The sequence below is a fragment of the Fusarium falciforme genome, chromosome 13 (genome assembly GCF_026873545.1).
Source record: "Fusarium falciforme chromosome 13, complete sequence".
NCBI classification, from domain to species: Eukaryota; Fungi; Ascomycota; class Sordariomycetes; order Hypocreales; family Nectriaceae; genus Fusarium; species Fusarium falciforme.
Window position 1 is genome coordinate 267,296 of NC_070556.1, and position 12,863 is coordinate 280,158.

The window sequence follows — 12,863 nt, forward strand, 5'->3', positions numbered from 1 at the left end:
ATATTATTAATATAAAAGAGTTGAGTAAGCCAGGCGGAGAGCGGGACAGGAAGAGAAGGGGCATGGCCCGCATCAGCAGAAGGACACGTGTCCATCATGGCTGCCTAAATACACGTGACATACTAGCTTATCTTCGAAGTGCGTTCGTTGTCGCAAACTGGAGATCCAAGCTAAGCTGACAGCGACAATCATGTTGGGTCTTCCTGTCTTTATCTTCTGCACCAAATAAAATACTTCGAACAGCCGTTAAGTTGCCAAGGCAAGAGACTTAACGGCTGAATATCCAGCCCGAAGGGTAAGTATCGTATATCTGCAATTCAACTCTCCTGGGAGGACCCCCTAGAACCCTCCTTTCTCTTGCGGCGGGTAACCAGCTGTTAAACCGCTTCAAACCTGTCGCAAAGAAGTTGACTGATAGTCAAGGTTCACTCTCACGCTTTCTGACAGACCCAATCTAACTATATACCGTCTATCAAATCTCCCCTTTCCCTGTAGCTTATAGCAACACATCGTTTAGTCAATGTAGCGTGGTGGATATGGCGGATTGGTCAGCTGTTGAGCCTGACGGCGTTGTTGGTCAGCAAGGCGCATCTTCATCCCTGCCTTATAGTTAGCCACAAACGCAGTACGTAGTAAACGCTGGCGTAGAAACCTTCCGTGGGCGTGTGGTTATAGAGTCTCTGACGGTCGAAAGGCGCCTCAAGGAGCAGGCCTTGCAGCGAGGTAACTCGTGAGACAGCAACATAACTAATACCGGCCTGGAAGTCGCGTGTAGCGAGGTCAGTAACTATCTGATCCTTCGTTAAGCTCTGGCATTTGTGAACAGTGATGGCAAATGCTAGAGATTACGGGGATGCCAGATTTAGTATTCTCATGATGTTGTTATGTTGTTTAAATTGAGAATGTTCGTGATGCTTCATATCAGCGTTATTCATGATCAGGTGGGCGGCTTCTGGGGGTGGGCGGCTTAGTTGAGGACCGCATGTGACTTGCCGATTAGGCATAGTCCGGCTCCGCAGACCCACAAATGGTCTGGGCTTGCTGAGGTAACATCAAACTTGTTCCCCAACGGACGGTCACGTGCCGGCAAAACATCGGCGAATGAAATAACCCAGGCAACACGACAAATGGAAAAGTAAGCTACTCATTTTCTAAACATCATTTCAGATACACGTCACTGATTGAACCGGCCGTTCCACCCTCCACACAACACCCTACCATCCCGATCGCCCAGAAAAGGTTGCTGAGTAACTGGCGACTCGTCGAACCTCACCAAAAGCCGAAAAATCCTGCTCTCTCTCGTTCACTGACAGCTGGTACGGTGACTTCGGCTCACAGACCTGCGTATTTGGATATGATATATCGATATCAACTGTGCTATCTGGATATATCGATATTGATATATATCGATATCGATATAACTCTCTGCCTCTTAAATGGATATCCAGATTGATATCCACCTAAATACCGCTCTCTGGTTGGCTGAAAAGATCTTATCAATTGATTAGATGATGAAAAGGCTTCTGTCGCATATCACCACTAGGTTCGTGCGACTGGATATGAAACATGGGGCGTACCTTGGGGTCGCGTATCCGGTTTCACATCTGGCCTGTCACATAATCCTAACATGAGCTTAAATAGCTGTTCCCGAACACATGGCTGTTCGATTTCTTTTGTTCTTTAGATAACTCTCATCAATTGACTGGTGCCATCAATGATCCCTGTGGAGCCAATTGTCTGACAGTCTAGCTATCTCCACCTGGTCGGCGTTCGCTTTGGATCTCCCGTTCTTGCCCCTGGTCTCTCACTTTCAATCTCTCTGCAATCCCAGACTCTTTTATAGGTCCTTTATCTCTCTTTATATGCCAATTCATTAAACTCTGGTCGACGTTTATGGACTTGTTTGTTGATTCCCTCCGGTAGCCCTTCCGGCGCCGGCTCGGGTAGCCATGCCGGAATCTGACTGGAGCTATCCGAGCGCACTCGAGGGCAACCCGATCCCTGAGCCTCATTTCAAAGAATGGGAGCTGGAAGCACCCCTTGTCTTTCGTTCTGTGTACGTCTTCTTTGTACATCTGCCATGTGCTCCTGAAACATCCGGGACAATTTATTCATCGACTCGCTCCAAAGCAGCTTCAATCTATCGCCACAGCCTCCGATGTTCGAGGAAGCATCGGTTGACTTCAAACATCAATGTCAGCTTGCAACGGCAATCTGTTCAATCCTCGCGTCTCTCCATGTACCACTGCCAAATGCGGCTTTCCCTGCCTGTCTAAAATCTATCTCTGAGAGGTCATCCTCGATTGGCTTGGAAAGGAGGTGTCGGTTTTCCTTTGTGAAGCTTGCTCGTGGAATAGCCGAGGTATATCTACCCTATCATCCTACACCTCGTGCATGAGTTCGTACCGTGCTCAAAAGAACCTATAGTCTTATATGGAAGCATATAGACTAGCCGCTGAAAATGCCACATCATGTTGGCCTTCACCCAATAATCTGACTCGAACTGCGAGGCATGGCCAAGTCCTCTTTCCAAGGGGCGGAATTGAAACAGGCAAGAATGCATGCGCATACCTTCTCATGCGACAAGGATGTCCAGTTATCTACGGATACCTACTCTGTAGTTATTGTGTCGTTTGTACACTTCGGCCATCTCGGCGATCATCCCCCCTGCTGCCCCACAGACCAGAGGACAGATGGCGACGCAGTTGCTGAACCCAGCTGAGGGGAAGCAGCGAGGTCCCCGCCCCTCTTTGAAGCTATACCAAATGTCTTCTGTCTAATTCTTCTGTTTCAGCCCGTTTGCCATGTTTCCAGTACCATGTCCTCTCCATTAGCCCCCCTCAAATTCATCCTCCTCAAGATTCCTCTCTCGCGCGAGCCCATTGGCTAATTAAAGAATAGAGAAAGGCGCCTCTCCGCCTTGTGACGTGGTTCCTGATAGATCGGGAAAATCGGCGTGCTGCGCTCCTTCGATAACCGCAGCGTACGAGGCTACGTTGAGCGGCGAAGAGGGGGTCTGGGCCGCCCTGCTTTGAGAGGGCAAGAGTTATCAATTGGGTGGTTCAAAACAGGCAAGCGGTTTCGGAGGAGGGCGGCACGGGCTCCCCTGGCTGTACTCCGTACTATGACTCATTTGCGACCACCCCTGCGCGTTTCTGGACCCGGCTGCCAACCACTTCTTGCTCTCTGTCAGAAAATCTGCCCTCCTTTCGAGCTTGCACAACACCGCAACAAACCTGACCCAGGTTGTTAATTTTTCCAAGCCCACCGACCCTCAGCAAACAAAATCTATTCATCCCTTTCTCGCGTATACCATTTTCGCGTCAAGATGACCATCTCAGGAGAACTATGGACATCATCAGCACCCGAGGCGACTGGGCGACAACTGGTACAGCTCCCGCCCTCTGTCATAGACGCTCTCGGCAATGGGGATCTGAAACCTGCCCGTGACCTATCCACTCAAGCACTAACGCCTTATCTCATCACCGACGAGTGCCGCAGTGTATGGAGGATGCGGAGCGCCCAGATCAAGGTTGACCCTCAAGAAGCTGTTTGGGTGACTCGGATTGTTGTGGACTCGGACACTGGGGCTATCCTTGGGCTAGCAGGGTATCACGGGAAGCCCAATCTCGACGGTATGGTCGAGGTTGGTTACGCAATAGATCCTTTGTATCGCCGTCAAGGTCATGCCCGGGCCGCTCTTAAAATTCTCCTCGATGTTGCTTCAAACGACCCGCGCGTTAAAGTGGTCCGGGCTACAGTTCAGCCAGACAACCTCCCCTCCAGAAAGTTGATTAATCACTATGGTTTTCACGAAGTGGGTGAGCAATGGGATGAGGAAGACGGCTTAGAGGTAATCCTGGAAATCTCTATTTTGAAAAACATGTCTTGTCCTGGCTAGGATACTATCTACAAGTTGACAGTCAGCAGAGATATGGTGCTTGAATATTGTGTGAGGGCGAGATACGGAGCAGCAAAGAGGGCAAAATTGAGTGTAGAAAGAAGGGCAGAAGATAGGGCAGGTATTGAACAGAAGGCATATGCTGGGGTATGACGGTATTTTACAGTATTGGGTTTGATGCCGTCATGTATTTATAACTGTCTCTTTTGTTATTGTGGCTGATGGCCTCTTTCAGAGACGTCATTGAGAACAACAACAATGCCGGGGTATTACGTACGGGTTAGGGGTCTTAAGATCGCTTATTGTCAGACAATTGGCTCCACAGGGATCATTAATGGCACAAGTCAATTGATGAGAATTATCTAAAGAACAAAAGAAATTGAATAGCCATGTGTTCGGGCAGAGCTATTTAAGCTCATGTCATTAGGATTGGAATCCTTGATGCGACAAGTTGGATGTGAAACCGGATACACAACCCCAAAGTACGGGCCGCGTTTCATATCCAGTCGCACGAACCTAGTGGTGATATGCGACATTGGGCCACACAAGCCGGCAGACCGGGCTCATAACACTCAGAAGTTTGAGATGTGCAACATAGGTGCGGGCAGAAGAGATGATTGACATCGCCCTGCTTGATCCTATCAAAGGAAGCGACGAAGGTCGGTCTCTTGTACCTATGTTCAAACTGCCGATATCATAGGCAGCAGCCTGCTGCCTGATGCGAGTTGTGGTCGTTCACTCTCCCCGTGAGCCTTGCCTCATTTCTATCCTCACCCCAACAGGTTGTCCTGCCGTATAGCTGCTCGTGCGGATATCGGGTGGCGCCTGGCTATGGCTGAACTCAGCACCTCGGATCTCGTCATTCGAGTTGTCGCCCGTCGGGCCTGTGTACTGCCATGCTTTGGTAGGAGGACCGGTAAAGCCGAGCTGAACATCGGGGAAGCTGGGATTCTCCGCCACCGTTGGACGTGAGCCTCTGGAAGACACGCTTGTAGAGCGGTCGGCAGACCGGAATACCAATGCATACCATTGTTACGACGATCTCGGCGGCAGACCAAACGATCGCGCGGACGGTGTCCTCTGCTCACAGGTGGGTTGGTCAGTAATACCTCTTGGCCACTTTTGTGCCGCAATCCGTCGGTGATAATAAGGAGCTACACACTAAGGTAATTCTGCTCGGTCAGGTTGGGTAACTCCATTGTCCTCTTGATACCACAGGCGCCGGCACTGTGGTTGTGCGTAAGTCAGCATAGCAATGACGATAAGCCTGGTCAAGAAGTGAATCGTGACCTACAAGACACCAAGACTCATACTGCCGGCAATAATAACCTTTTCCCTCTTATTCATGTTAAGGTTCCAGAGTAATACCCAGGGGAAAATAGCGAAGAAGAAGTCGACAATGATGCAGAAAACTTTATGGGCATCATGTTAGCAATTAAACAAGAAGCCTTCGACTGCCGCATGGTGGTACTTCCGACTTCCTCGGTAGGCACGTACGTACTGGAAAGTGTGAAAGCAGCCGGGACGGAATTGATGTGGCAGAAGCCCCCCCGAATTCGGTGATCCCAGAGGTACGCGGGTGGAGTACATTGCAGCCAATAGACGAAGACGACCGAGATGGAAGTCAACATAAGGCCTGCCATGGTAGCCCAGATTGCCATCCTGTGCCATATCATGTTGACGCTGACAAGGCGCAGGAGAAAAAGACCAAGAGAACACTTCGCGACTGCCATACCAATAATGGCAAATGTTTGCCCGATTACCTCGAGCAGTACTGCCCGAACCGCATCCTCAACGTCTTCAATCTCGAACATGTTCTGGCCGAAGCCATAGTTTGCCGACAAATGTATGAAAACTGTGTATAAGAGTAAGAGAATCTGGACAGACTCCATGAGCATATGACTGCTTTGCAGCGATGGAGTTAAGGGCGGACTCGACTTACGAAGGCAAAGTTGTACACAAAGTCGTCGACACCAGAGGTTTTGACAATGACGACACGCGTGTAGACTCTAAGGATCACGAAGACGAGAGTGATGAATGTCAATGTCCACATAACACCTAACGCCCATGGTGCATCGCCCTTCATAGGCTTTCTCGAGTCGTCTTGCGACTTGTTCGGCTGGGCTCAGAATTTCGATGGAAGTTGTCCAACCAAGGTCAAAAATAATGAAATCCTCTATGATTTTCCTTGACCAATATATCACAGTTCCCTGGAGCTGTTGGGGCCCAACTGCGGCGTGCGAAAAAAAAAAAAAAATGGTAGATGACGTTCGGCTGACCTCATACCCGTGAATGTTTATCGTCATCGCTGGCACAATTCCATGCCTCCGGTTCAGGTTCAGGTTCTATTCCTACTCGGTTTTAGCCGCCATTCCCCGGCAGCCATGCCCGGTAAGCGGGGTTTGGCCGACAGCCGAAGCGCCCCGAATGTTTATCCGTTGCGCCCCACTTCGCCAAACGCCAAGTGGTGTTTGGCCAGCCGCCTCCAGACTTCCCACTTCTGTCCTCAATGTTGAAATGAGCATGTTGTGTTGATTGAAGAAGAAGAAAAATTGGTGTTAACCACCGGAAACTATTGACAAGAAGACATCCACATCCTCGCCACCAATGGATCGGAATAGTCATTGATCCGTCAAAATGACGGATCTCAACACTCAAACCTCTATCTACAACCGGCTGCCAGCCTCTGTAGATCGTGGTTCTAAATACTAATGTGCTCATGCTTTCAGGCTCTTATGGGGTGAGTCATACGCCCCGTATATGTGTCCTCCTACCTACAGTCTTCCCCAGCGCTCAGCTTCGTCTGGTTACGAACTGGTCCTGAATTGCCCTAGGACCTGGGTTTGTTCCATGAATTTGACGACCTTTGCTGCTACTTTGCGTTCGCTCAGTAGTTGTTGGAGATTTCGACGTCCTGGAAATTGCCCCAGTTCCTGGTTTCGAAGTGTGGTATGCCTCCTACATTGAAGCAGGATATGGGCTACTGTTTGCCGTCCTTCGCCGCAGTTGCATCTCGGGTCGGTGACTCCTGGCACTCTTCGTTTGAAGAGGAAGTCATTCATCCCAATCTTTTCCGTCCGGAGTTGGATGTAAATGGCGCTCTGCCTCTTGCTGAAGTGCTTGTGTGGCTGCAGTACTTTCGGTGTTGGCTCTGGCGTGTGCCTGAAGGTTGCCCGGCCCCTTGTTTCCTGTTGCCACTGTGTTTGCCATCTTTGTTTGACAACTCTGCGCGACCACAGTTTCAACGTGGATTTCAAGGAATGCAGTACGGGGGGTTGCTGTGCCCTTGGTCCCGGCGGACCTCTTTGTCGCCATCCTGTGGCTTCTTTGGCCGCTCGGTCAGCCGCTTCGTTGCCGTATATCCCCTTGTGGGCCGGGATCCATCTGATCTCGACGGTCAAACCTTGTGTTCGTAGTTCCTGTATTCGCTGTGTAATGTCTTGGAGAAGGTATGACCCGGATTTGCCTCTGGGCCTCGCCACCGACCGGATAGCTGCTTGGTTGTCTGTGTATATCAAGACTTTCTTTCTGGCGTTGCCTCTGTCTCTATCCTCCCGGGCAAGCTGTAGAGCCAAGGAAATTCCCTGCAGTTCACCGGCGTACACCGTTGATACGGAATCATCGCCCATGTAGGCGTTTTTGGTTTGGTTGATAGTGGTGCACACGGCAGCAGCGCCAATGTGGCCATTGATGCCACTTCCATCCGTGTATATGTGTAAGGCATCTGGCTCGTTGCTGGTGCTGTACTGGTGTCTCGCTTGCGCCTTCTCGACGCTCTCTTCGATGAACGTTTCTGGGCCTGTCCACCATGGTGGGACGACGTGCGGTGTGATAGCTTCCATTTTCTCCAGATCAAATCCTCCTTCGTCCCGTATGGCCTTTTGTATTGCTCTGCGCGGGCTTATGTTTGTCCTTTCTTCTCTCGCTTGACCGGAGTTGCGCTGGGGTTCTTGTTTCCCATTGCTGATTCTTCCCGGGCAGTTAGCATTATGCTTCTAGATTTGATGTTTGATGGGAAGGAGGTGTGTTTCGATGTCTAGAGCGGGGGCTGATGTGGCCTTGTAGGCGCCAGATATTGCCCTGGCTGCCCGCGCCTGCAGACTCTGCAGCTGTTCCAGTGTCTTGTTTGGATATGGCATGGTCCGCGTTCTCCAGTTTGAGTTTGACCAGGCTGAGCATGCATACATGATCTGTGGCACTACCACCCCTCGGTAGATCTTTCGCATGTCTTGCAGGGTAAGGCCCCAGGTTGAGCTGCCTAGACTGCTGAGGGCTGAGATTGTCTTCGTCGCCTTCCGCCGTACTTCGTCTACGTGGGGCTTCTATTGCAGCGACGAGACTGTGATGAGTGTTGAGACCGTATGACTAAGATGGTCCGATCTGCTGGTGGCTAGGATGTGGATACTATGTGAGGAGCTGTGCTCCTCTCAGATACATGTAACTTAGACCTTTCAACAACACAATACCTTCTACTCCCGCAGTGTTGCTTCATCAGGTTATGAGCCCGGAGGGCGCCATCATCCTCCAACCACAAAAGCTGAGTGTCTCCTGTCTTTCATTTTACTTTCCCTGGACAGCACAAGAAGTCGAAAGACTTCCTTCCACTGCGCATGAACATTCAGCTTACCTGGACCTACTTCCTTCTCTGGTGTTCGCAGACTTTGCAAATCAGCTGATAAGATATGTCTAGAAATAGGTATCTCGAGAAGGAGCCTTTAACGCCTCAGTCCAAGATACCAAATTCTACACCATTGGCCCAAATCACTGAGGGGTTCTCAGACCGCAGCCTGGCCGACAAGCTGACAGATCTTGACCAGCCCCTCGATCTGCCAGACCTGACCGCGAGATGAACGGTATGGCGCGGAAGTCGCTCGTGAGGACGCGTCACGCCCGGCTATTTTTGTTCACATTGCGAGGCGGAGCCAACCAACGGCTGGAAAACCAGCCCACTCAGGCTGACTCAGACGATGCAAGACCGCCTGAAGTGGTGTGTCAGATGATCGAAATCAGATTATCAACCCCTCCTCAGACAACGGGAGTGATACTGTCAAGCTTACTCCGTCGGGGGACGAATCAAACGACTCCGATCTAATATAAAGTCTCGCCGCAGACATCGCCCAACGAAGACAAGAAGACTGCCCAATCTTCGACCTAAAACCTGTCGAAGGCTGTCTGTCCCCTCTGTACCTCGAACATCAGCCTCTCCGAAAATTCGCCATGTCACTTTCAAAGGAATCGCTCAACCTCGTTAGCAATTCTAGCACCATTCCAAAGCTGGAGCAAACCAGCCAGTGGCTGACTTGGAAGAGAGAAATGCTGGACCTCCTGGACATGTGCGGATACGGAGACCTTTTGACAAGGAACGCTCAACCACCAACAGAAGGGCACGACCTCACAACGCATATTGAAGCATGGAGGAGCCGTCAGGATCGAGCATGCGGCGCCATCCGAAGTCGGCTCGGATACAACGCTCGAGTATTCACCACGGGGATACCAACGGCTCAGGGCATGATTAATCACCTTGAAACCCGGTATCGCCCCGTTGGAAGCGCCATCTTTCAAGAACTCGACCGAAGGTATCAAGAACTCACCCTTGACTCTTGTGATTCAGTCATGGAATATGCAAACAAGCTTCGTCAAGTAAGGGCTGAACTCCTGGAGATGGATGAGACCTGCCAGATTGGGGAACCACACTTTGTCAACAAGTTCCTCTGTGGACTTGGCCCAGACTATGAAGTCTTCCTCACTGCTTTCAATCAGAACCATAACATCCTTCCTATCCGAGATCCAAACAATCGCAACGTCATCCTCAAAGGGGCCGTTACGTTCGAAACTGCTATCTTTGCCGCATCCCAAGAAGAGGACAGACAAAAAGGAGCCACTGCAAGGATTGCACACAGAGCCATGGTGGCCCGGGATACCTCGGGATGTGGACACTGTGGAAGAAAAGGACACAACAAGTCAGCTTGCTGGAATCTCCACCCGGAACTCAGGAGAGAGCATGACAAGACGGGTTACGACAGACGACAACGAAAAATGCAAAGACGAGAGAAGGAAAAGGGGAAGACGAATGATGAACTGGAATCTGCTACGGCTGCGACTCCTGCATATATCCAGCCCGACCAAGCGAGACTGGCTCTTTGGCAAAATGACTTCCAAGGTCACCTTGGATTAATTGGCTCGTCATTCGGACTCTCTGGATCTCAGGCATCCCCCCAAGCTCGGGCCCTCGAACGGATCCATGTCTTGGATAGTGGTGCCTCCTCACATATTTTCTGCCGCCATACGAACTTTACAGTTCTCCACAAGTACCAGGGATTCCCGATCAATGGCATTGCAAACGCAACAGTTATGCCAGGAGGCCGTGGAACCTATACCCTCCGAGTGCAAGGACCCAAGGGGCCACAGAATGTTACTCTCGACAACGCTCTCTACGTTCCAGAAGGATGCTCGAACCTATTGTCCGTGTCAGCGCTGGAGAAGAAGGGTGCAGAAGTTCTTTTCCGAAATGGGAAGGCAGTGGTCACAAACAAAGGAAAAGTCGTCCTCACTGCAACAAGGATCTCAGGCGTCTATGTGGTCGACGAAGCTGAGGAAGATCACTTTCAAACCGCTTTAGCCTCCTTTTTAGTGGAAGACCCTCGACTGCATCTTTGGCACGAACGGCTCGCACACTTGGGAGAGAGAAATATTAAGAGACTGATGGGGATGTCTACTGGAATTCGACCGGATCAGTCTACATCAAATCCATGTGGAGCTTGTGCACAAGGCAAACTCAAGGAATGCCCTCACGTTCGACCGATCAAGAAAGGAACTTACCCCCTGGAGTGCATTCATGCGGACATTGCTGGGCCCTTCCCGGAAGTGGGAGTAGACGGGAGCCGGTACTGGGCCTGCTTTATTGATGACTTTACTCATATGTCCTGGGTATATCCAATCAAAGAAAAGTCAGAGTTCGAAGAATGTTTCCAGCATCTATTGAAGCAGTTCGAAAGACCGGAAAGACGATGCCACTTCCTGCATCTCGATCGAGGAGGAGAAAATCGAAGCCAGATCCTGATTATGTTCTGTCGGGACAGAGGAATTCATCTCTCCTACACGGCCACAGAGCAACACGAACAAAATGGATTGGCAGAGGTTCTCAATCGAGTCATCCTAGAAAAACTCACGCCCACACTGCTCAAATCTGGGCTTGCTTTGAAATGGTGGCCATACCTCCTCAAGGCAGTGAACCACATCCGAAATCTCTGCCCCACGGCAAGCATTTCCACCACCCCATACCAAGCCTGGTATGGAGATGTTCCCGACCTCCGTCACCTGCGAGTCCTTGGCTCACGAGGATGGGCTCTACTTCCATCCTCTAAACGAAAGAAGATGCAATCTAGGAGCATTCCCTGTCAGCTTCTCGGCTACACCGACTCGGATTGGGCGGGAGATCTGGAGACTCGAAAGTCAACGTCTGGATACGTGTTCAACCTTGGCACGGGCGCTATTAGCTGGAGCTCGAAGAGACAAAGGACTGTTGCCCTGTCCTCATGTGAAGCAGAATACATGGGTCAAACGGGAGCAGCAAAGGAAGCAGTCTGGTTGAGAAGTCTTCTCCAGGAACTGTTGAAAGAATACAGGGAGGTCCCAGAACTGAAGACAACTGTGATCTTCGGAGACAACCAAGGAGCGATCGCAATGTCGAAGCATCCCCAGTTCCATGCAAGAACCAAGCATATTGATATTCAACATCATTACTGCAGGGAGAAGGTCAATGATGGAACCGTTGACTTCCAGTACATTCCAACAGGCAAGCAGGTCGCTGACGGGCTGACGAAGGCTTTGCCGAAGGACCGCTTCTTACTATTTCGGGAAGCATTGGGTCTCAAAGAACGACGATTATGAGAACGTGCAAAGATGGGCATAGGTAGCAGACCTTCTGTGGATAGAAGAAGACCTACAGTCCCAAGATTGCATGGCATGGTGAGAAGGTGCAAAGATGAGCTGAAGTGGGAGACCTACCATGGACAGACAGGAGACCCACAGATCCAAGATTGCACTTGAGCGTGAGGCACGTGCAAAGATGGACTGAAGTGGGAGACCTACCATGGAAAGGAGACCCATAGACTCAAGATTGCACCGGATTTGAAAAGAACCTGCAGAGACGGGCATAGACAGGAGATCTTCTGCGGACAGAAGAAGACCTGCAGTCCCAAGATTGCAAAACCTGCAGAGACGGGCAGAGGCAGGAGATCTTCTGTGGACAGAAAGAAGACCCACGGGTTCAAGATTGCGCTGGACTGAGAAGAAAGGTGCAAAAATGAGCTTGGAGGGAGATCTGCGGACAGAAGAAGACCTGTGGTCCCAAGATTGCAAGACCTTGCAAAGATGGGCCTCCGCAGGAGATCTTCTATGGACGGAAGAAGACCCATGGGTTCAAGATTGCATTGGGCTGAGAAGAAAGGTGCAAAGGTGGACCTAGGTGGGAGATCTTCCGCGGATAGAAGAAGACCTGCGGTCCCAAGATTGCAAGACCGTGCAAAGATGGGCTTCAGTGGGAGATCTTCTGTGGACAGAAAGAAGACCCACGGGTTCAAGATTGCGCTGGACTGAGAAGAAAGGTGCAAAAATGAGCTTGGAGGGAGATCTGCGGACAGAAGAAGACCTACTGTCCCAAGATTGCATGAGGCTGTCAAGAATTTTCGAGTGCCTGGGTCGAGATAGCTCTTTCCCTGCAGTTTTCACCCACGAAGGTGTTTTTGGGGTTTTAACGAGGCTCGACAGGCGTGCACATCAAGTCCAACAGCAGCTCGAGTGGGAGTGTTGAGACCGTATGACTAAGATGGTCCGATCTGCTGGTGGCTAGGATGTGGATACTATGTGAGGAGCTGTGCTCCTCTCAGATACATGTAACTTAGACCTTTCAACAACACAATACCTTCTACTCCCGCAGTGTTGCTTCATCACAGAGTCTCTT

The 12,863-nt window shown here is 50.6% G+C and overlaps 2 protein-coding genes across 2 annotated transcripts; one reads left to right on the forward strand and one right to left on the reverse strand.

Annotated features, from left to right (window-relative positions):
* Nucleotides 1–3,328: 3,328 nt before the first annotated feature.
* Nucleotides 3,329–3,901, forward strand: NCS54_01466600 (N-acetyltransferase domain-containing protein; the record flags this gene model as incomplete). The annotated part of the gene is made up of 1 exon (XM_053159804.1): nt 3,329–3,901. The coding sequence occupies one exon, from the start codon at nt 3,329–3,331 to the stop codon at nt 3,899–3,901; it is 573 nt and encodes a 190-aa protein (XP_053015779.1).
* Nucleotides 3,902–4,636: 735 nt separating this feature from the next.
* NCS54_01466700 (Hypothetical protein) lies at nt 4,637–5,987 on the reverse strand (the record flags this gene model as incomplete). Its single annotated transcript, XM_053159805.1, has 6 exons — nt 4,637–4,828; nt 4,929–4,981; nt 5,064–5,128; nt 5,196–5,313; nt 5,403–5,778; nt 5,844–5,987. The coding sequence occupies 6 exons, from the start codon at nt 5,985–5,987 to the stop codon at nt 4,637–4,639; spliced, it is 948 nt and encodes a 315-aa protein (XP_053015780.1).
* Between the last annotated feature and the right edge of the window lie 6,876 nt (nt 5,988–12,863).